Source organism: Lonchura striata, chromosome 3 (genome assembly GCF_046129695.1).
Source record: "Lonchura striata isolate bLonStr1 chromosome 3, bLonStr1.mat, whole genome shotgun sequence".
Classification (NCBI taxonomy): Eukaryota; Metazoa; Chordata; class Aves; order Passeriformes; family Estrildidae; genus Lonchura; species Lonchura striata.
Window position 1 is genome coordinate 40,247,996 of NC_134605.1, and position 16,940 is coordinate 40,264,935.

Consider the following 16,940-nt stretch of genomic DNA (forward strand, 5'->3'; position numbering starts at 1 on the left):
ACACAGCCATTACTCATTATATTTCATGAAGTCATCCTCCCTTCCACTTGGAAATTGGGGATGCCACTTGAAACATGAAAAGAAACTGAAATATTTAAAAACCTCATGAAGAGGACTTGTGAAAACAACAAAATAATCCAAAACAAAAGAAAAACCAGCAACAAAACAAACTAAAAATTTTTTAAAAATTGATAATATGAATACTATAAAATGTGCAATAAAGCCAGCAACTGTTGATTCCTTTCTAATGAATACAGCCACAAAATCTATTTCAAAGGAGAAAAAGTTGATTGGACATTTAGCTCACTGTGCCCCAGAAGAAGGCAGAGGTACTGTATTCTTCCATCAGGTATCCCATCTATGAATAAAATTACACCAGCCTGTGTTATTTTTATGAACAACGCTCATAAATCTTAAACAAAACAAAAATGTTAAACATGTCTATATGATTGTTTATCTGAGTAACTGTTGTATCTGTTTAGAATAAACACTGCTACCCCTTCAGCATTATTTAAGAAGTTCTATATACAGCAGACATAGGTAACAATACAAAAATATTAAAATAAGGGTAACTGGATATATATATTAAGGTTCCATTTGTAAATTCCTTATTATTATTCATTTAATTTTAAAGTATACATGACTATAACCCATGGAACTATACTTAAGTGTAGGCCATGCTTTGACAATATCTACATATTGTGATCTGCTTTCAAAAATTGGTTTAAAATACCATTATTTGTGAATTTATTGATGGATTATTATTATTTGTGTATTGATGGATTATATGCTTTAAAATCAATTATCAGAGAAGGTAGCTTGGCATTATAATCACAATAAATACTAACAAAATATTTATAAATGGAACCTTAAATTCATATGTTACCAAATTAAGTAATGGCAAGCATTGCCGCCTTTTCAAAAACCCACATCAGGTTTCAGGATGTCAAAGTGCTTTTTGCAGCAGAGGTGGAAAAGTGGTTCAGGTTCATTTTGCTCCACATAGTCATGGTATATTCTTTATTACAAGGCAATGCAGAATATGATGAAAACACGGCAACTGGACATAATTTTTTGAAAGTCAGACAATAGTGATAGCTTCAGATGTTTAAATAAATCACTCTTCCCTTTCACATGAGAGTTTCTAGTTCAATTCTGTTTGGCCTAAATAAAGCCCCTACTAAAGAATGTTTTAGGTTGCAAATTTGACAGTTCTACCAGTAATAATTTTAAAGAGTATTACTAAGAGCATCCTTAACAACTAAGCACCTTTTTGAATCAAGAAATGTTTATAACTGATCTTTAATATCCAAAGTAATTTTTACTGTTGGTGTGACCCTCCATTACTTTGCTAAAATTAGACCCAGAAGCTCTGTGTTACAAGTCCAGTCTTGATCAGAGCTAGGAAGTGTCAACCATACACCCAAAAAAATTAAGAGACATTTTTCCTCACTTAAACATAACAACTGATAATCATCATCCCCCCTCTTTTTCTCCATATATATAAATACATTAAGTAATTACATTTTTTTATATGTAAACGTCATTCTTTAAAAAAGACAAGTAAACAAACACATTTTGCTAAGTTTTCACTCTACAAAAACGTTCTAACGTATCAATCTGCTTTTGCTTCAGTGGTGGGTCCGACGTTCACGTTTAGGTTTCGTTAGTCCTGGCTGTGAGAAGGCACTTGGGTGGAAGGGTGGCTGAAACACTCCTGGCAGCTGGGAGGATCCTGGAGAGTGGAGCATGAGGAAATAGGACAGGAGGTACACAAAAATAGAAACTGGGAGTGCCAGGGTGCACTGAGGTGTCTGGGTTGCATAGCATCTACAGTACTTTGCTGGTAATGCAGCAACCACTGCTCAAGCATCTGAAAGAAAAGGGAAAAGTATATTAATTGTGATTGGGTTTTTTTTGGTTAGGAAGTCAATCAAACAAGAACTCCACCATGATACACTTAGGAGATGTAGCACAACACCTTCTGTTCTTCATTTTTCTACAAACAGGAGGACATACTGAAATAGCCTACAGAGGACAGTGGATATACAGAGAGAATTCTAAGCAAGTCTCTCTCAGAAATTTCTACCTTATTTTTTCCAGGTGGATAGTATTAAACATCTGGGGTTTATTATTCAAATTGAGATTATTCTAGGGGCAAGCATTTCACCAAAGGTTTATGCCATGCTATGATACTACAGATTGCTTTTCATTTAGAGGATACTTTACATTTAGACACTTTGTGCTTGTTCCACAAGTTATGAAAGGCTTAAGCATCTTCCAAACATTTTTTTGTAACTAACCTCTGCATTCATATTTGAGGTCAGAGAAATAGACCATCTCTTGAGAGAAGACAAAAAGACCTAATCGTCCACCAGCAAAAGTTGTATCATAGATTGGTCCAGAATCCACCATGACTTGTTTCCCTTCATAAACCAACACTCTGTAAAGAAGAACATAAATTAAACAAGGAGGATAATACAGCATCCAGTGTAAGAGCTGGTAACAGTCTCTAAAAACTGGAACAGAATTAATTTTAACAAGGCACCAGAAAACCCAACCTCATTGCAGGGATCACTTCTCATCTCTATCTCACACCCATGTGGCTGGCAGCCATAACACATTAATCAAAAGCAGTAGGGCTGCTCCTTTAGTGTTTTCATGCACACCATCTGCAAAAGATTTCCCAGTTCTTTATTTAGAACAGTCATGTCTCCTGGAATGAACTATGTCATGTACTAGCATTCACTGATAAGCCCTTGTCCCAGTGAACTCAGGGGTTAGCACACAACCTTGTCACATCACTGAACAAAGCTGTCTTTGCAGCTGTGTGAACAGCTGATTTACTTATCTTTAGGTGCAAGGGCCAACATCAGAAATTGTAAGAACCATCGCTTTAGTCAAACAAAGCATTAATTGGAGACATGCTGAATCTCAATTTCAGACATTTTAAGAGCTTAGTGAAAGCTGGAAGGATTTGGACACAAAGAGCTAGACTAATAATATATTGGAAAAGGAGAACTTGGTTTCTTTGGTTCTTGGGGGTCTTTTTTAGTATTGCAGGTATCAACCCTGGAGACAAAAGACCTCTAAAGTCAGCACTTCATTTTCTTTCTTTATCAGAGAGACTACATTTCCACAAACTTGGATCCTCTGCTTCTCCTGGGAGACTTTGAGATTGTTAGGCTCTCAGTCTCCTTGGCCAAATGAGAAATTACTCTATAGTTGGTTAATTAGACTAGTCTTTGGAGTCAGGGATTATTGTCCTGCTTCAATTGACAATGCATTAGTTATACACAGCAAGATGGCTTCACATGAGGATCACAACCCCTGAGCAGCTTCTAGAACTCAGTGGTTAGGTAGGGGCAGACTTCTGTTTAGACAGAAATGCATGTCCAGCACTTGTAATAAAGTGTTCTGTTTCCTGAAAAGTGCACAAAGATAAGTATGAAACAGCTCCCTGAGATCAGTATTTTATGGACAATGAAAAGAAGAGTAAAAAAATTATAGATTTTCATGTTAATGTAATCCTATTTAATAGAATTCTCAAAATATCAAGAACCCGAAACATATGGGAAAGAGTTTAATAGTTCATTGAACCCACCAGAAAAATTACATAGCTCTTATGTTCATATGGAATTGATATTTCTGTACAAATAAGTTGTTTCATTACTTCATTAGTGAAAAAAATAATTAATTCATTTTCTATCAGAACACCCTTAAGTATGGAGAAATTTAGTGCCCCAAACCACAGAATTTGCTATGTTAGATTAATCTAATGTGATACCAGTGGTAACATCTTTTGTTTGACACTATGTAGATTGTATAAAGGACTTTACAGGTAAACAGCAACATGAATGAAAAAAAAAAGTTTCTTTTTGACCTATATCAGTCAATTATTTGCACTGCAATACACTGAAGGAAAAATAAACTTCTTTCTTTACAAAACCACGTAACTTAGTCTATCCTAATTTGTCTACACTTTGTCTTTCACAGACAAATGAAAACCTCCTTCATGTAAGCACAAGCAAGACCTTTGGAGGTAAGGCTTGACTCTACCCCATGAAAAATATCCTTTACAGTTCCAGTAGTTAGTAGAAGATAAAACTGACATGAGCAGTTAATGCTCAGTCTTTGAAACATCAGCTAAAAACAGCTGGGCTCTACAGAAAGTCATTTGCCACAGCTCCTTGTGTGCCTTACAGATGTGCTCATGGCCACTTCTGCACTGTCTTGTATAAGACACTACAGGAGACAGGATGCTGAAGGAGACAAGCCCTTGGCCTACTTCCCTGAGGCAATGCTCATGTTTATAATTATTTTCATTCACTGAAATCCCTCATGCTGGGGAGCAATCTCATGTTCTAATCTTGCTTTGAGTTTTGCTCACGAATTTTTGGTCTCCTTACAGAAAAGCTACTGAGAAAGAGGCCTATTTTTTCAAGGGTATTTAGCTGATGTAAATATTGAACCATCCAGATTAAATTACATATATCTGAAAAGGAAAATAAATTATTCTGAAGATTATAAAGTGTTCCCAAAATGTTGGACAGTCACAGAAGTAACATATTTATCAGAAACAACTATGAAACTGGTAACAGCTTTTAAATCAATAGAGACAAAGCATTGCTACTAGAAAATGTAGAAGTACAGAAATATTTCTTACTTTATTAATCCTGTTTTAGGCCTATGAATCAAGTGCCACCTGTAAGCAGTATAATCTTTCCAGCCAATGTTCTTGGGATCATGCCACAAAGTACGCACCTGCAGTAGGAATACAAATGCCTTATTAGAAACACACCATGCCCCAGTAACTCTACATCCACCACAGCAACTGCCAAAGCTTACTTTCTGAGGAGTATGAAACTGAAAATAGCTTAACATTTGACTGTATCATCAAAATACTACTTTTATGGGGTGAAAGTAATGGAAATTTCTGCCTTAAACTGTCGATCAATTATTCTCCTGCTGTTTCATAGCTAGAGTCACTGAAGACTGTTACAGCATTGAACCTTGACTTCCCTTATGACATCAAAGAATCAGCTGAATTGGAAGAGACCCACAAGGATCATCAAATCCAACTCCTGGCCATGCAAAGGACCATCCCCAGGGGTCACATGTGTCCAAGAGTATTGTCCAAATGCTTCTGGAACTCTTCAGGTTTGCACATACACACAACCAGGCTGACAGAGTTGATGCTGAATGAGTGCCTCCAGTGAGGGAGAGGAACTGCAGCTTGCACAGATGTTACTGCCTGTGGCTGCTCCTTAAAAATTCCCATTCAGTAACAGCCCTGTGAATTCATATCCACATGTGAAGCCCTACTAACCTAATTTCCAAAATGAACAAGTTTTTTCCATGGTTCAACCCTATCTGGAACAGCAGCAGTTTTTCTCTCTTTTTTCAATGTCTTTTCTCTTTTTCTGTCACTGTACTCTAAACCACGTGCAATTCAAACAAGCTGGAACACCAAAGAAGCAAGTGCCAATACAGAAGCAACAAAGGATTTGTGCGTAACTGAGACATCGCTCTCATGTTCCTTTTGATCACACCTCATCTTCCCTTTTATGTGACTGTCTTTGAAATACAATGAATGTTTTACTATTGACACTACTAATAAGGGAATTAAAAAACACTGATAAACATCTGCAAAAATTGAGGTGTGAAAGGAAATTTTTTAAACATGTCCCTTATCTTTAAAATATTGTTTGCCTAAAAGTGCATCTCTCACCTGTCCAGGGGTGTTTCCTGTGTGCCAGAGAGCATTTCGTAAGTGCTCACCAGTACCAGTTGTTGAATTCACTACTTTGAGCGACACACCAGAATAGCCATAAGCCCTGGTGGGTTTGTCCTCCCAGTAGGTCTGAGTGACCTGCTTCCACATCAGAACGTAAAACCGACTGCTGGACTGGTAGCCAAAGACAAAGCCAGCGTAGTCATCATCACGGTCTGTGTTAACATAGAATGTCCCGCTGAAGTCAACAGAGCTGAACTCATCGTAGCCTGGAAGAAGACAAGAGAGACAAATCACTGCATTACAATGCTGGATCCAGTTACACACACCCAAGAGTCCCAGCTACATCCTGAATTTTGGTAGGAGACATAAGTGGTATTTCTCAGTTCCCCCACCTGTAGAAGTGGAGGTAATTACACTTGCCTGCATGAAGACTTCTGGAGAGAAATAAGTGGCTTACAAGGGGCATTGAAGACAGCAGACACTATACTTACAAAATTTTTTCAATTGTATATTTTATGTATGTTACAGTCACTGATGAGATGAATGGACAAAAAATGCAGGCAGCATTGCGCTGTTTATACTTTGGGCATATACACTGCCTCCATTGTAAGTCCAACATTTGCAGCACTAAAAACATGCATTTGTGTACCTTTTTTCCTACCTTTTCTACCATTTTATCAACCTTTTTTTCCCTTTCCTTATCACAGAATCACTTGCTACTTTTCCAGAGGTGACAAAATGATACTCACCTACAGCTATTCCAGGATCAGAGTTAGCAGTCTGTACCAGTTCCTTGCCTTGGTGGCGAATAACCCAGTTGGGATCAATCTGAGCCGTTCCCTTGGGGTCCAGAGGGACCATCTGGAACTTTCTGAAATCAGTTTCACTAATGGCATTGTTTTCAGGGCACACATCATAGATATCTGGAACATTGTCATTGTCAAAGTCATCTTTGCAAATATCACCTCTCCCATCACCTGTAAGCAATGTGAATAAGCAGAGGCAATTGTTAGCAATTTATCCAGCCCCACTTTATACATCACTTTGGAATCAGGGTGGGAAAAGTTGGAAGTTTGCTGTGTCGATGTAATTCACTAATGCTTGCATTACATTTTCAGTTTAATTTGTTCCAGATTGGATATAACACCACATTTAAATATGTGCTGCGCAAATCAATTCAAAGAATAGCATTAAAATCTTAATCTTCCACACATTACATTACTAAATATTTATATACTGTTGATCATATTAAACTATTTTTCAGACTCTTATCACTGTCTTAATATTCTTTCTGCAACAATCCATCTAAGATGTCCCAGATTGCAGATGCGTCACCTCTATGTCAAAAGAAAGGGGGGAGAATACATGCATAGCCACTCTTCCACTTGTAGATAGAACAATATGACTTATAAATAACATAGTGCTTCAAAAAAATGTATGAGAAAAGAAGGCAGCACTTCATTCAACAGGGTTAGCCTCAGAAGAATGAAAAAATTAAGTTTTGTTATATGGATTGCAGGAAGTTTTTAGAGAACAAAATGTACAGCTCATCTATAGTTGTGCTTCTGCTCAACACTTTTACTACATGAAATATTTTAGAAAAACTAAAAATTATTTCCTTTCTTAGTTTACCTATAATATTAATGGACACAAGGAGACATGACTTGCCTCAACGAGCAAGAAGTGAAAGGAGGCATTTATAAAAAAAGCTCATTGCCAATGACTATTATTCTATGCCATACAATAGCACAAAGACCTGAAAATATTGTAGAAAAGCTTGGCTAGACAAGCATAGAAACAAATCCCCAAATGGCTCCAATTTTTACAACAGAAACCACTGGATATTACATTGGGTACTAATGCAAACCCAGTGCTGCCGACTAATTTGTTTCTATCCTCACATAGCAGAGCATCTGATTTTTGGGCTTTTTTCCCCAGTGTTTATGACTGCCCTAAGAACATGGGAATTAACACAGTGGGAAACAGCAATGACCCAACTCAGTCAATACTGACCTACTACTAGATGCTTCACAGAAAAATGGAAAGCAACGTTACCATGACTAACCAACGCAGCATTACCCAAGTATGGAGCTTTCAGACAAAAAAGCAGAACAAGTTTTAGGCAATAGCCAAAAATGAAAAGAGTAATTAGAGAAAATTGAAACATCTAGTATCTCAGGGCTCTGTGCAGCTCAAATATGTGGTGAAATGCTCCCATTTTCCATGCTGGCTATCTGCCATAGACAACTCCAAATCCTGACCAGCTGTCTGTTCCTCCACCTGTTTGTCTTAGCACTCATTGGAGAAAAGGGAATTAATTTCCCATTTTGTTTCCTTTGCCAAATCAAAGAGATAATTCACAGAAGAATCTAATTATTCATTAAAAGTCCAGCTGATGCTCATTTGGTAGTGAGTTGCTGCTGACAACATTCATTCCCTGTCAAGGAAAGTTAGAAAGTGTTTGTTTATCCAGTCACATCCAACAGCTCTCTCCAGGGCCTCATCTTTATATGCTAAAACTAACATCTTCAAGAGCATGGGAACAATTTTTTGCTCTATTTACCCTTTTTCCAAGATTTCTGTTGGACCTGCTGCTAATGACAGTGATGAGCTGGCTAAACTGATTAAATATCTGCTTTTTCTGAATCGATAATCCATACATCAATGTAGTTTCCTTTACAAAAACCAGGTGATAGATGACAAACTATATCAGCTTGTGGTCACCCTTATTCTGGATTTATGAAATTAAGGGGCTATTCGAGGGACTGGAAAATACAAAGATATTCTGGAAACATACAGGACTGAAAGGTTATTAAAATTAAGAGCTACTACTGACTACCAACCAGAAACTTCCTACTGACAGCAGTTGTCTTAGCAGGCAATCAGACAAGGCTCAGCATTTTATCTTTCTAAGTGTACATAAAAACATATTGTGTAGGTAATAAATTCTGCTTTCAATTTCTACAGCACAGCCATGGAACGGCTCCATCAAGCTGTATAACTTGGAACAGAAACTGCTTACCTGCATTTGTTGCGAGGGTCATTATTGCAAACATATTTGGTGATTTTTAAAGGGTCATAAACATTTTCAAAATTAAAATTGCAAAACTATTGCTATTTAATTATTTAAATAATACCAAGCACAGAGAAGTACTGTCTGAGGTGACCAACAACATTTTACAAAAAAAAAAAGGAAAAAAGGGCAATTACATATCCATTTTTTTAAACTGTGACATGTATATCATCAAGACATATTTAAAGCAGTCTGTAAAGACAATTTGAGAAAAGTTGCTCAGGAGTCAATTAAACAAAAAGATGGACTTAAAATATCCTGAAGAAATAGTCTATTTTTCAAAATAAAATACAGTAGTAAACCATTTTTTTTCCATTTTAATTTTCAGATGGAAAATGAAACAGCTCACTTTTCATTTTTTAAAGTATTTGTAATTCAAGATATTTTAAATACTTTCTGACGCTTTTAATATTTCAATTAAATGTGAAAATAAGAATCTTAACAAAAACATGGATTTTTCTGTTTAAAAAAAAAACTGTTAAAGATTTTCTCCTATAATTAAGTATGTGCATGTTTGAGCTCCTGTCAAAGATGTTTCCTAATGCTCTAACCCTTGATCAAACTGACCAGTTTAGTTCCATTGAATTCCATGGTGTCTCAAATGTCAAAAGAAGCTTGGTTTGATGCAAAGTCTCTCTTCACCAAATGTTAATACTACAAGATCAAAATCAGATACTAAGAAGTAGATGAAATTCATATGACCTTGCTCTTACCATCTGAGTCTTCCTGCTCAGGGTTGTATCTGAGGCGGCAGTTGTCCCTGTCATCTGGGACACCATCATTGTCATCATCAGAATCACAGGCATCTCCTTTACCATCCTGATCATGGTCAGCCTGGTTAGCGTTGGGGATGTAAGGGCAGTTATCCTGGTTGTTCTGGTGGCCATCTTCATCTATGTCCTCATTATTGTCACACTGGTCACCAACAAGGTCATTATCTGCATCAGTCTACCCCAAAAAAGAATTGTACAGAGTAATTTTATTATTTTTACTCAATACAAAAGTACAGCATGGTACTTAACTGTTCAACACTTCTCTTCAAGGGCTTCTGTAGTGACAAATATCACAATGACAACAGTGCTAAAAGTACAAGCATAACTTCAAGCTAGTATGGCAACTTATTCTTCTATCAGTGGGTAAGATCTGGTCCCCAGAATACTTGCAGGACATGGCTTTACTTGCAGATGGATTAAAGCAATCATCACTGTACTTCCCTTTCATCTGATACAAAGGAATCTCACAATATGAGATGTGAAAGTGAGCAATATAGATTCACCTTTTCAGCTGTTCAGTACAGGGACTGATAGCAATTCCTATCCTATTCCTGTGGTCTTTTCTCTGCCCTTGTTTTGATGTTACCATTAAGGAGACTATATTCGTCATTTACCTGGTCTGGATTATGCATCAATGGACAATTATCACACTGATCACCAACTCCATCACCATCTGTATCGCTCTGGTCTGTGTTGTAGACGTAAGGGCAATTATCCCGTTCATTAAAAATGTCTAGGGGAAAAAAACCCAACAAAATATTAAAAAAAAAAATCAAAATAATACAACATACAACACAGACAGCCACAGACTGCAGGAATCACCAGTGAAGAAGCAAGGGACTCAATCTTTCTGATTACAACATCATTGCTACAAATAGTTAAAACTAATATTAGAAAAAAAATTATGGTATCAATTTTTCTTATTATGACAAAGTTTTCTGAATGTATTTTCCTATGGAAGAATAAGGCTTGATTATGTCTTAGAATGTAGTCCTTTTCATTGTATAACAGATAAAGGGGTGGGGAATTTTTTTAAATAATTTGTTTTGGATTTTAGTCCCCCACTCTAAGAAATGGCATGGAATGCACAGCTATATCAGGTTCAAACTTCTGAACTTTTATATAGAAACAACTGTATTAATATTCAGCTGCCTCAGCATTAAATAATTTTACCAGAACATGTTCATCATTAGTTGTATAGTATGCCAAATTTTCAAAAGAAACTGCTCCTCCTCAGGAAACTTCATTATAAAACCAACAGTCTACTTCAAAATTGTAAGATGAAAAGAAACAAACACATGTTGGTATATCTGTCTGGGAAAGATAAAAGGACCCTTCCCTGTATTACATTGTCCCTGTAGATTTGCATAATCTTTCAGCCAATAACATATGATTGAATTTTTCTTCAAATGCAGAACTACCACGAGTACTAGTATGAACCTGATGATCAGAAGGAGGATGAGAGAACTTCCAAATGTTCAGAAGCTAAAGTCAAAAACATCCAAATGTTTAAAATCCAAAGCTACATTTCTTCAACTTTTAGTATTTCTGTATCCTCATACATTTGAAATGACAAAGGGATATGATTTTTAAACAATATTTAAGTGTTTTTCTCCCATCTTAATTCTGATCAAATGGGGATTATAAAGGAATGTACTGGTGGAGGAAATAAGCACTTTCTAACAATATTTTAAGACATGCAAAAAATGCATATTTAGATTACTGTGAGTTTTGCATACTTATACATTCATAGAAAAGCAGATCATATTACTGTGGATATTGTCTTTACTATGTGAATGTTTTGATGTTCTTTTCCCTCCCTAAAAGGAAAAGGAAAAGTCAACAGAAGTGTTATATTAGACCCTGATTACTTTGGAACACAGATGAAAGAAAGTTGTTTTTGTTTTTTTTTTTAAAGATTACACTGATAAAGACTCACTGATTTATTCTTTAGTAATATTAATTGTAGTCATTTAGGGACTGTATGGACAACCACACTACACAGGGCAAATAAAATTCAGCCTTCTGTCTTCTGTATTTTTGAACTGCTAGACCAAATTTTATTCCACGTATAAAACCAAGTAGCCCATCTTACTGGACATAAACCAAAGTGCACTTGTGGAACAGCACCTAATTCTCAAAATTGGTAAATCATACCATCTCCATCAATGTCCACAGCACAGGAGTCACCCTCCCCATTGTTGTCTGTGTCAATCTGAGCAGGGTTGTGCACATAGGGGCAATTGTCACAGCGGTCACCAACTTCATCTTTGTCATAATCAAACTGGCGAGGGTTGAACAGAAGAGGGCAATTGTCCTAGTAAGAAAAAAAAAAAAGATTTCACAATATAAATCACAATTCATGAGAGCATATTATGAAGTGGTAACTCCTGTTCAGCTTGGACAGAATTCAAAAATCAAATATTGATCCATTATTTTTCAGTGGACAAGCTGTACGTATACTGAAGGTCATGGCAGTAACAGGATGGCATCTGGACAGCCTGGCTCACTCATACAATTAGAGGCAAGTAAAAATCTTATGCTGTTCGTAAAACAATTTCTAGCTACAATTTTAAAAATACACCTACTAAATGATATTTCTTTATCAAATTATTATTTGGGTTGTTGTTTTTTTTTTAAGTTTTCCAAATAGAGACCAAATGAACACAGCTCTTACCCAACTTTAACCATCTGAAGCTCTAGAGCATCTAGGTTGCCTCTGAAGGGAACAAAGAGGAACAGTAAAATTCTAATACCAGTTCCCTTATCCTAAATATGTTCTAAAAAGCCAGGGTAAGGCAAACTCTCAAAGTGCCTCTTTCTGTTGATTGTACAAGGCAACGGTTTTAGACTACATGGCTATCTTTTAGGCTCTGCAGGTAAATTAATTTGTCTTCTGGGCAGATCTAAAGGAAAGTATAAACCAGGCTAGATTTTTCTTCCCATCATTTTCCTTTGATACTGCCTGTGTTTATAGTTGTTTTGGAAACAAGTTACCATGAATAAAAATAACATCATATATATATAATATTTACCAGCTTTTCAAACACACTAGACTTGCCATTCTTCCATTACAATATAAAAAAATCCATTACCACTTTCCATTAAACTGTTTTAATGTACATAACTGAACTCAAAACCGATACAGAGAACATAATTCCAGGGGCTCCCCAGTCTGCTTTGCTCTGCACAGTACTACTCTCCTTTGACTGAATACAGCTTTACTCTGCACTACACATCATTCAGGGAAGGAAGTGCAGAATAACTCAATTGAAGATCTGAATAATAAAGTTCACATCTATTGTAATGGTTTTCCTTAAAATCAGATTATTAGGTCAAACATACGGCAGAGAGATACACATCTTACTTTGTCATCTTCAACACCATCATTGTCATCATCCTCATCACAGGCATCTCCTTTGCCATCTTTGTCAAAGTCTTCTTGGCCAGAGTTAGGCAGAAGGGGACAGTTATCCTGGCCAAAAGAAATAATCAATACATTATGTTTACATTATGTCAGGATAACTTGCCTGTGCAGAAGAGTAGATATGGTACACCAGAGACTATAAAACAAGAGCAATCAGCAAAGTACTTTTTAAAGTGCCTGGTTTTTTGTTGGCAAAGGTAGTATTCATTTGCTGCTTTCATATTGTAAAGTAAGAGAAATGCAGCTGCAAATGACTCTGTTTCCCAGTTGCTATTAGTGTGACATTTCTAGTAAATTTTAGAGGGAACTAGCAAAGAACAAACACACCACACGCACAGACATGCACTCTTACAATAACTTTTTGTAGACAATTCATGAGATATATTTGAAGATCACATAAAAAAATCACCAGGTTTTGTTGCCAGAAAAATAAAAAACCAAGCCAAGAGAAGGTCTTCAGAAACAGCTGTTCATATGGAAACTTACTACACAGCAATGGAAAGTACTACACATCAATGAAGGGGAACATTCTAAGAAAGGATTTTGAAAAAAGTGTCTTATACTGTTCTGCAAAAGAGTACCTTTGCACTCATGTGGCTTTAAAAATAGGAGTCAAACAGACCTCTTTGTTTTGCACCACAACTTTGTAAAGAATTATTTTGTATAAACACATCTTAAGTTACACTGAAAAATAAGTAAAATAGCTTGCCAACCTTTTAATATCCCCTTTTTTTAAATACTAAAATCAGCTAAAATTGATTGCAACTCTACCACTTGCTATGAATAAGTACATCTATGAAAACACACTCTGTTATTCTCATTTTCACTCACATTCCAGATCTACCTCACACAAAACTGAATCTGACAAAAGAGTGCACAAATACCTCTTTTGTAACACATACTCTAAAAAATTAGAATTATAGTCAGATGTTTTCAATCTCAGTTCTAATAGTACAGACAATTTAAGAAAAAGAGTACTGGAAATATTGTGATAAATATCAAATCTCCAACATTTTTATCAAATACCTGTGAAGAGTCTTGACTGTCCACCTTAACACTGCTTTCCAGTAATACAAAAAATGTTTTGAAATAATGAAAGAAAATAGTCACAAGAGTAAGTTAATGTTCAATCATTATCAGCTCAAGGAAAGAAGTTTTTTTAAACCAAATTACTCAGCTAGGAGATTTTATAAAGAATACAAGGGCCTGCAAATTTGTGGTATTTTTAAGGGGTTTTTTTTGGCAGGTGGAGTGTACTTAAATGAAGTACTTGTGTCTATTAGATCAACACATATTACACAAAATATTAAACAAACTTTGGAAACAGTTTTTTCTGAATGGGTTCAGCATGTTGTATCTAACCAAAACAAATGCTTTGTGTTACATCAAGAGTGAACACGTGCAAATTCTGATGACAGGAACTGAAAGAAATATATATGAAGTGCAACAGCTAAGTTGGCTGAATCTACAATGAACAAACATCAATTACAGTGAGGAAGACCAACATTTGAGGCGCAAATTTCCATTCATATCTGAAATTCCCATTCATATCTGGGCTGACAGAGCCCAGATGCACACAAGTGACTTAGTCTCTCAAAAAGCCTGATTTCAAACTTTCCTAGCCTCTTGGTCTGTGTTTTAACCACTATAGTAGTCTAGAGATCAGTCATTTTTGTATTTCTTTCTTCTTTTTTCTTTTTAAGCAGAATTTTTTTGCTAGAACTTCTAGAAGATTTATAGGCATATCACTTTAACATGGAGCAGCAAAAATGTTTCAGATCTGGGAAAAGAAACCCTCAAAGACCTCAGAAGAGAAAATCTTGCCCTTAGAGCCATTACTGATTAGCAAAATACTTGAGTGTCTTCCTAGTGAACATACACAGGTAATCCAGTTCTGTCAGTGGCCCCACAGGTAGGTGTTTAAAACTGAACACCTGCACATGCCTTCTACTCTGACAAAACTCCTCCATCCCAGTTGCTTAACTTGTTGCTGCAATCAGTGTATGCCCCTCTGTATTGTGCCTGTAATTCAGCCATCAGCAAGGCTACCACTCAGAACTAGGATCCAGGGGATTGCCTGTCAGGGGTGCCCTTGCTCCTTTAGCTATTTAAGCCATTGTTAAACTGGCAGAGCAACTTTCAGCCTGGTTTCGTACAGCATCAGGGTAAGACCTACAAGGAAGCTCACCATTTTTGAGTAATTCCCACTGGAAGGAAGCTCAGGCCATGAAATCAAGACTTACTGTGCCCTTCAGATGAGCACAGAACCAGGTCTCAGGGAATATACCACATGGACATACCCTATTAAACTGACATGCCACCATTTTTAGGAATCCTGATGCTAATTTTTCTTATGGGTGTAGTAATGTTTCATTGTTCAATACAACAGCACAGCTGCACAGCAAGATTGGATAGATCCCATTTGCCACATGCAGAGCCAATGTTGGCAGGCAGTTCAGGTGACTCCCCTTGCGAGGGTGAGAGCTGGGATTTCACATCTCTGAAGGGTGAGAGAGGCTGAATCTCTCATCCTGGTCCTGTGAGCCTTTGCAATAAGGAGTACATTAATTAGTCATATTCATTAGGCTCCTACTGTTAAAAATTATCTTGGGCTCTGAATCCAGTTGTCACAGAGTGTGGTCTGCTTAACTCTTTAAAAACAAGGGTAGTTCAAGACAGCATTTTGAACTCTAGCCCTTATATGGCTGTCAGAGTCTTTTTACAAGCCCTGTACATAGGATTTCACACTCTCCTGGGCCCTGAGATCCCTGCTTGGTTCTCACTAGCTCTGTGCTTCACACCCATGCTTTAGGCAACTCCTGCTCAGTGTCCTAACTCCATTTACAAGCATCCCAATTGGCCATGTGTTCTGAGTAGGAAGAAATCCAAAGCAGAGGACTCTGTATTTAATTTGGAGAATCCCTTATTGTATCCTACCAGATTAAGTGAATACACATTTCATGGCATCTCCTAGAAAATGAGCATGTTGTAACAGTCAAAACTTACTGAAAGAAACCACCAGCTTCATGAATTAAAAGGGTTAATCACAACTTCTTAGGAAAAAGTGAAAATGTTGTTAACACATAGCATTTTATCAACCTTTTTTTACCTACCTTCACACAGTGGTATGTTGCATTAGCAGCACAGACCAAGTTATTATTAGGCCAACCATCCAAATCTGAATCCTCGCCACAAATGCGTCCATCACCAGCATAACCTGTTCTACATTCACATTTGTACATTGGATCACTGAAATGGCCCAGATAGATGCACTCTGCAGACTTGTGGCAGCTGTGTGTCTTGTCCTTGCACGGATTCTCAGGTTCACAGACCTAGAAATGATGGAGCATATTCACTGAAACCTGATAATCACAGCCAGCTGTGTGTGCCTCAGCTTCTTCAAAATCAGACCAGTTAGAGGTCTGAAGACAGGAACTTTGTTTTGAGATTGTGGTTCATAAATTATACTGCTCTCTCAGTTCACAACTCCAACAAATATGTACAATAAAAATAATTAAAACAAACCACAGAAAAAATTGGACATTATTTAAAAAGCAATTAAAGTGGTTAGCAATTTCAAACTGTATCTAGCATGCTTCCAGATGTCATTAAACCCCAGAAATTCATTGCAACAGAAAGGCGATTGTACTCGCCTCTTTTCTTTAGTGCTTTGCTTGACAGTATAAAAGGACAATTTTCTTAAATCAAAGAGACCCTAAGGAATTCTTGTGTTCACCTCACAAACGGTTTTGTTACCTCTTCCTTATCACTATATTTGTCATTGACAGTATTTGAGAATCTTACACAGATGATTGACACGTAGAGTTCACAAGCTGAGCTAACCACAGATTGAATCAACAGCAACAAAGAGAAGAAGGCCAACCATGACTTCCAATTTAACATTTTTGTCTTTTCTAGGAAAGACTAGTC

General features: G+C 36.7%; 1 protein-coding gene across 1 annotated transcript in view; it reads right to left on the reverse strand.

The window, feature by feature from the left end:
- Window positions 1-733: 733 nt before the first annotated feature.
- Window positions 734-16,940, reverse strand: part of LOC116183470 (thrombospondin-2) — a 39,248-nt gene continuing 23,041 nt past the window's right edge. The window contains exons 13-22 of the mRNA XM_077782094.1: window positions 16,124-16,342; window positions 12,951-13,058; window positions 11,741-11,900; window positions 10,198-10,316; window positions 9,524-9,758; window positions 6,487-6,714; window positions 5,732-6,003; window positions 4,667-4,764; window positions 2,304-2,443; window positions 734-1,873 (exon numbers count right to left, since the gene is read on the reverse strand). Of these exons, the coding sequence (XP_077638220.1) occupies window positions 1,866-1,873; window positions 2,304-2,443; window positions 4,667-4,764; window positions 5,732-6,003; window positions 6,487-6,714; window positions 9,524-9,758; window positions 10,198-10,316; window positions 11,741-11,900; window positions 12,951-13,058; window positions 16,124-16,342 (1,587 nt within the window). The 3' untranslated portion in view covers window positions 734-1,865. The remainder of the gene's footprint in view (window positions 1,874-2,303; window positions 2,444-4,666; window positions 4,765-5,731; window positions 6,004-6,486; window positions 6,715-9,523; window positions 9,759-10,197; window positions 10,317-11,740; window positions 11,901-12,950; window positions 13,059-16,123; window positions 16,343-16,940) is intronic.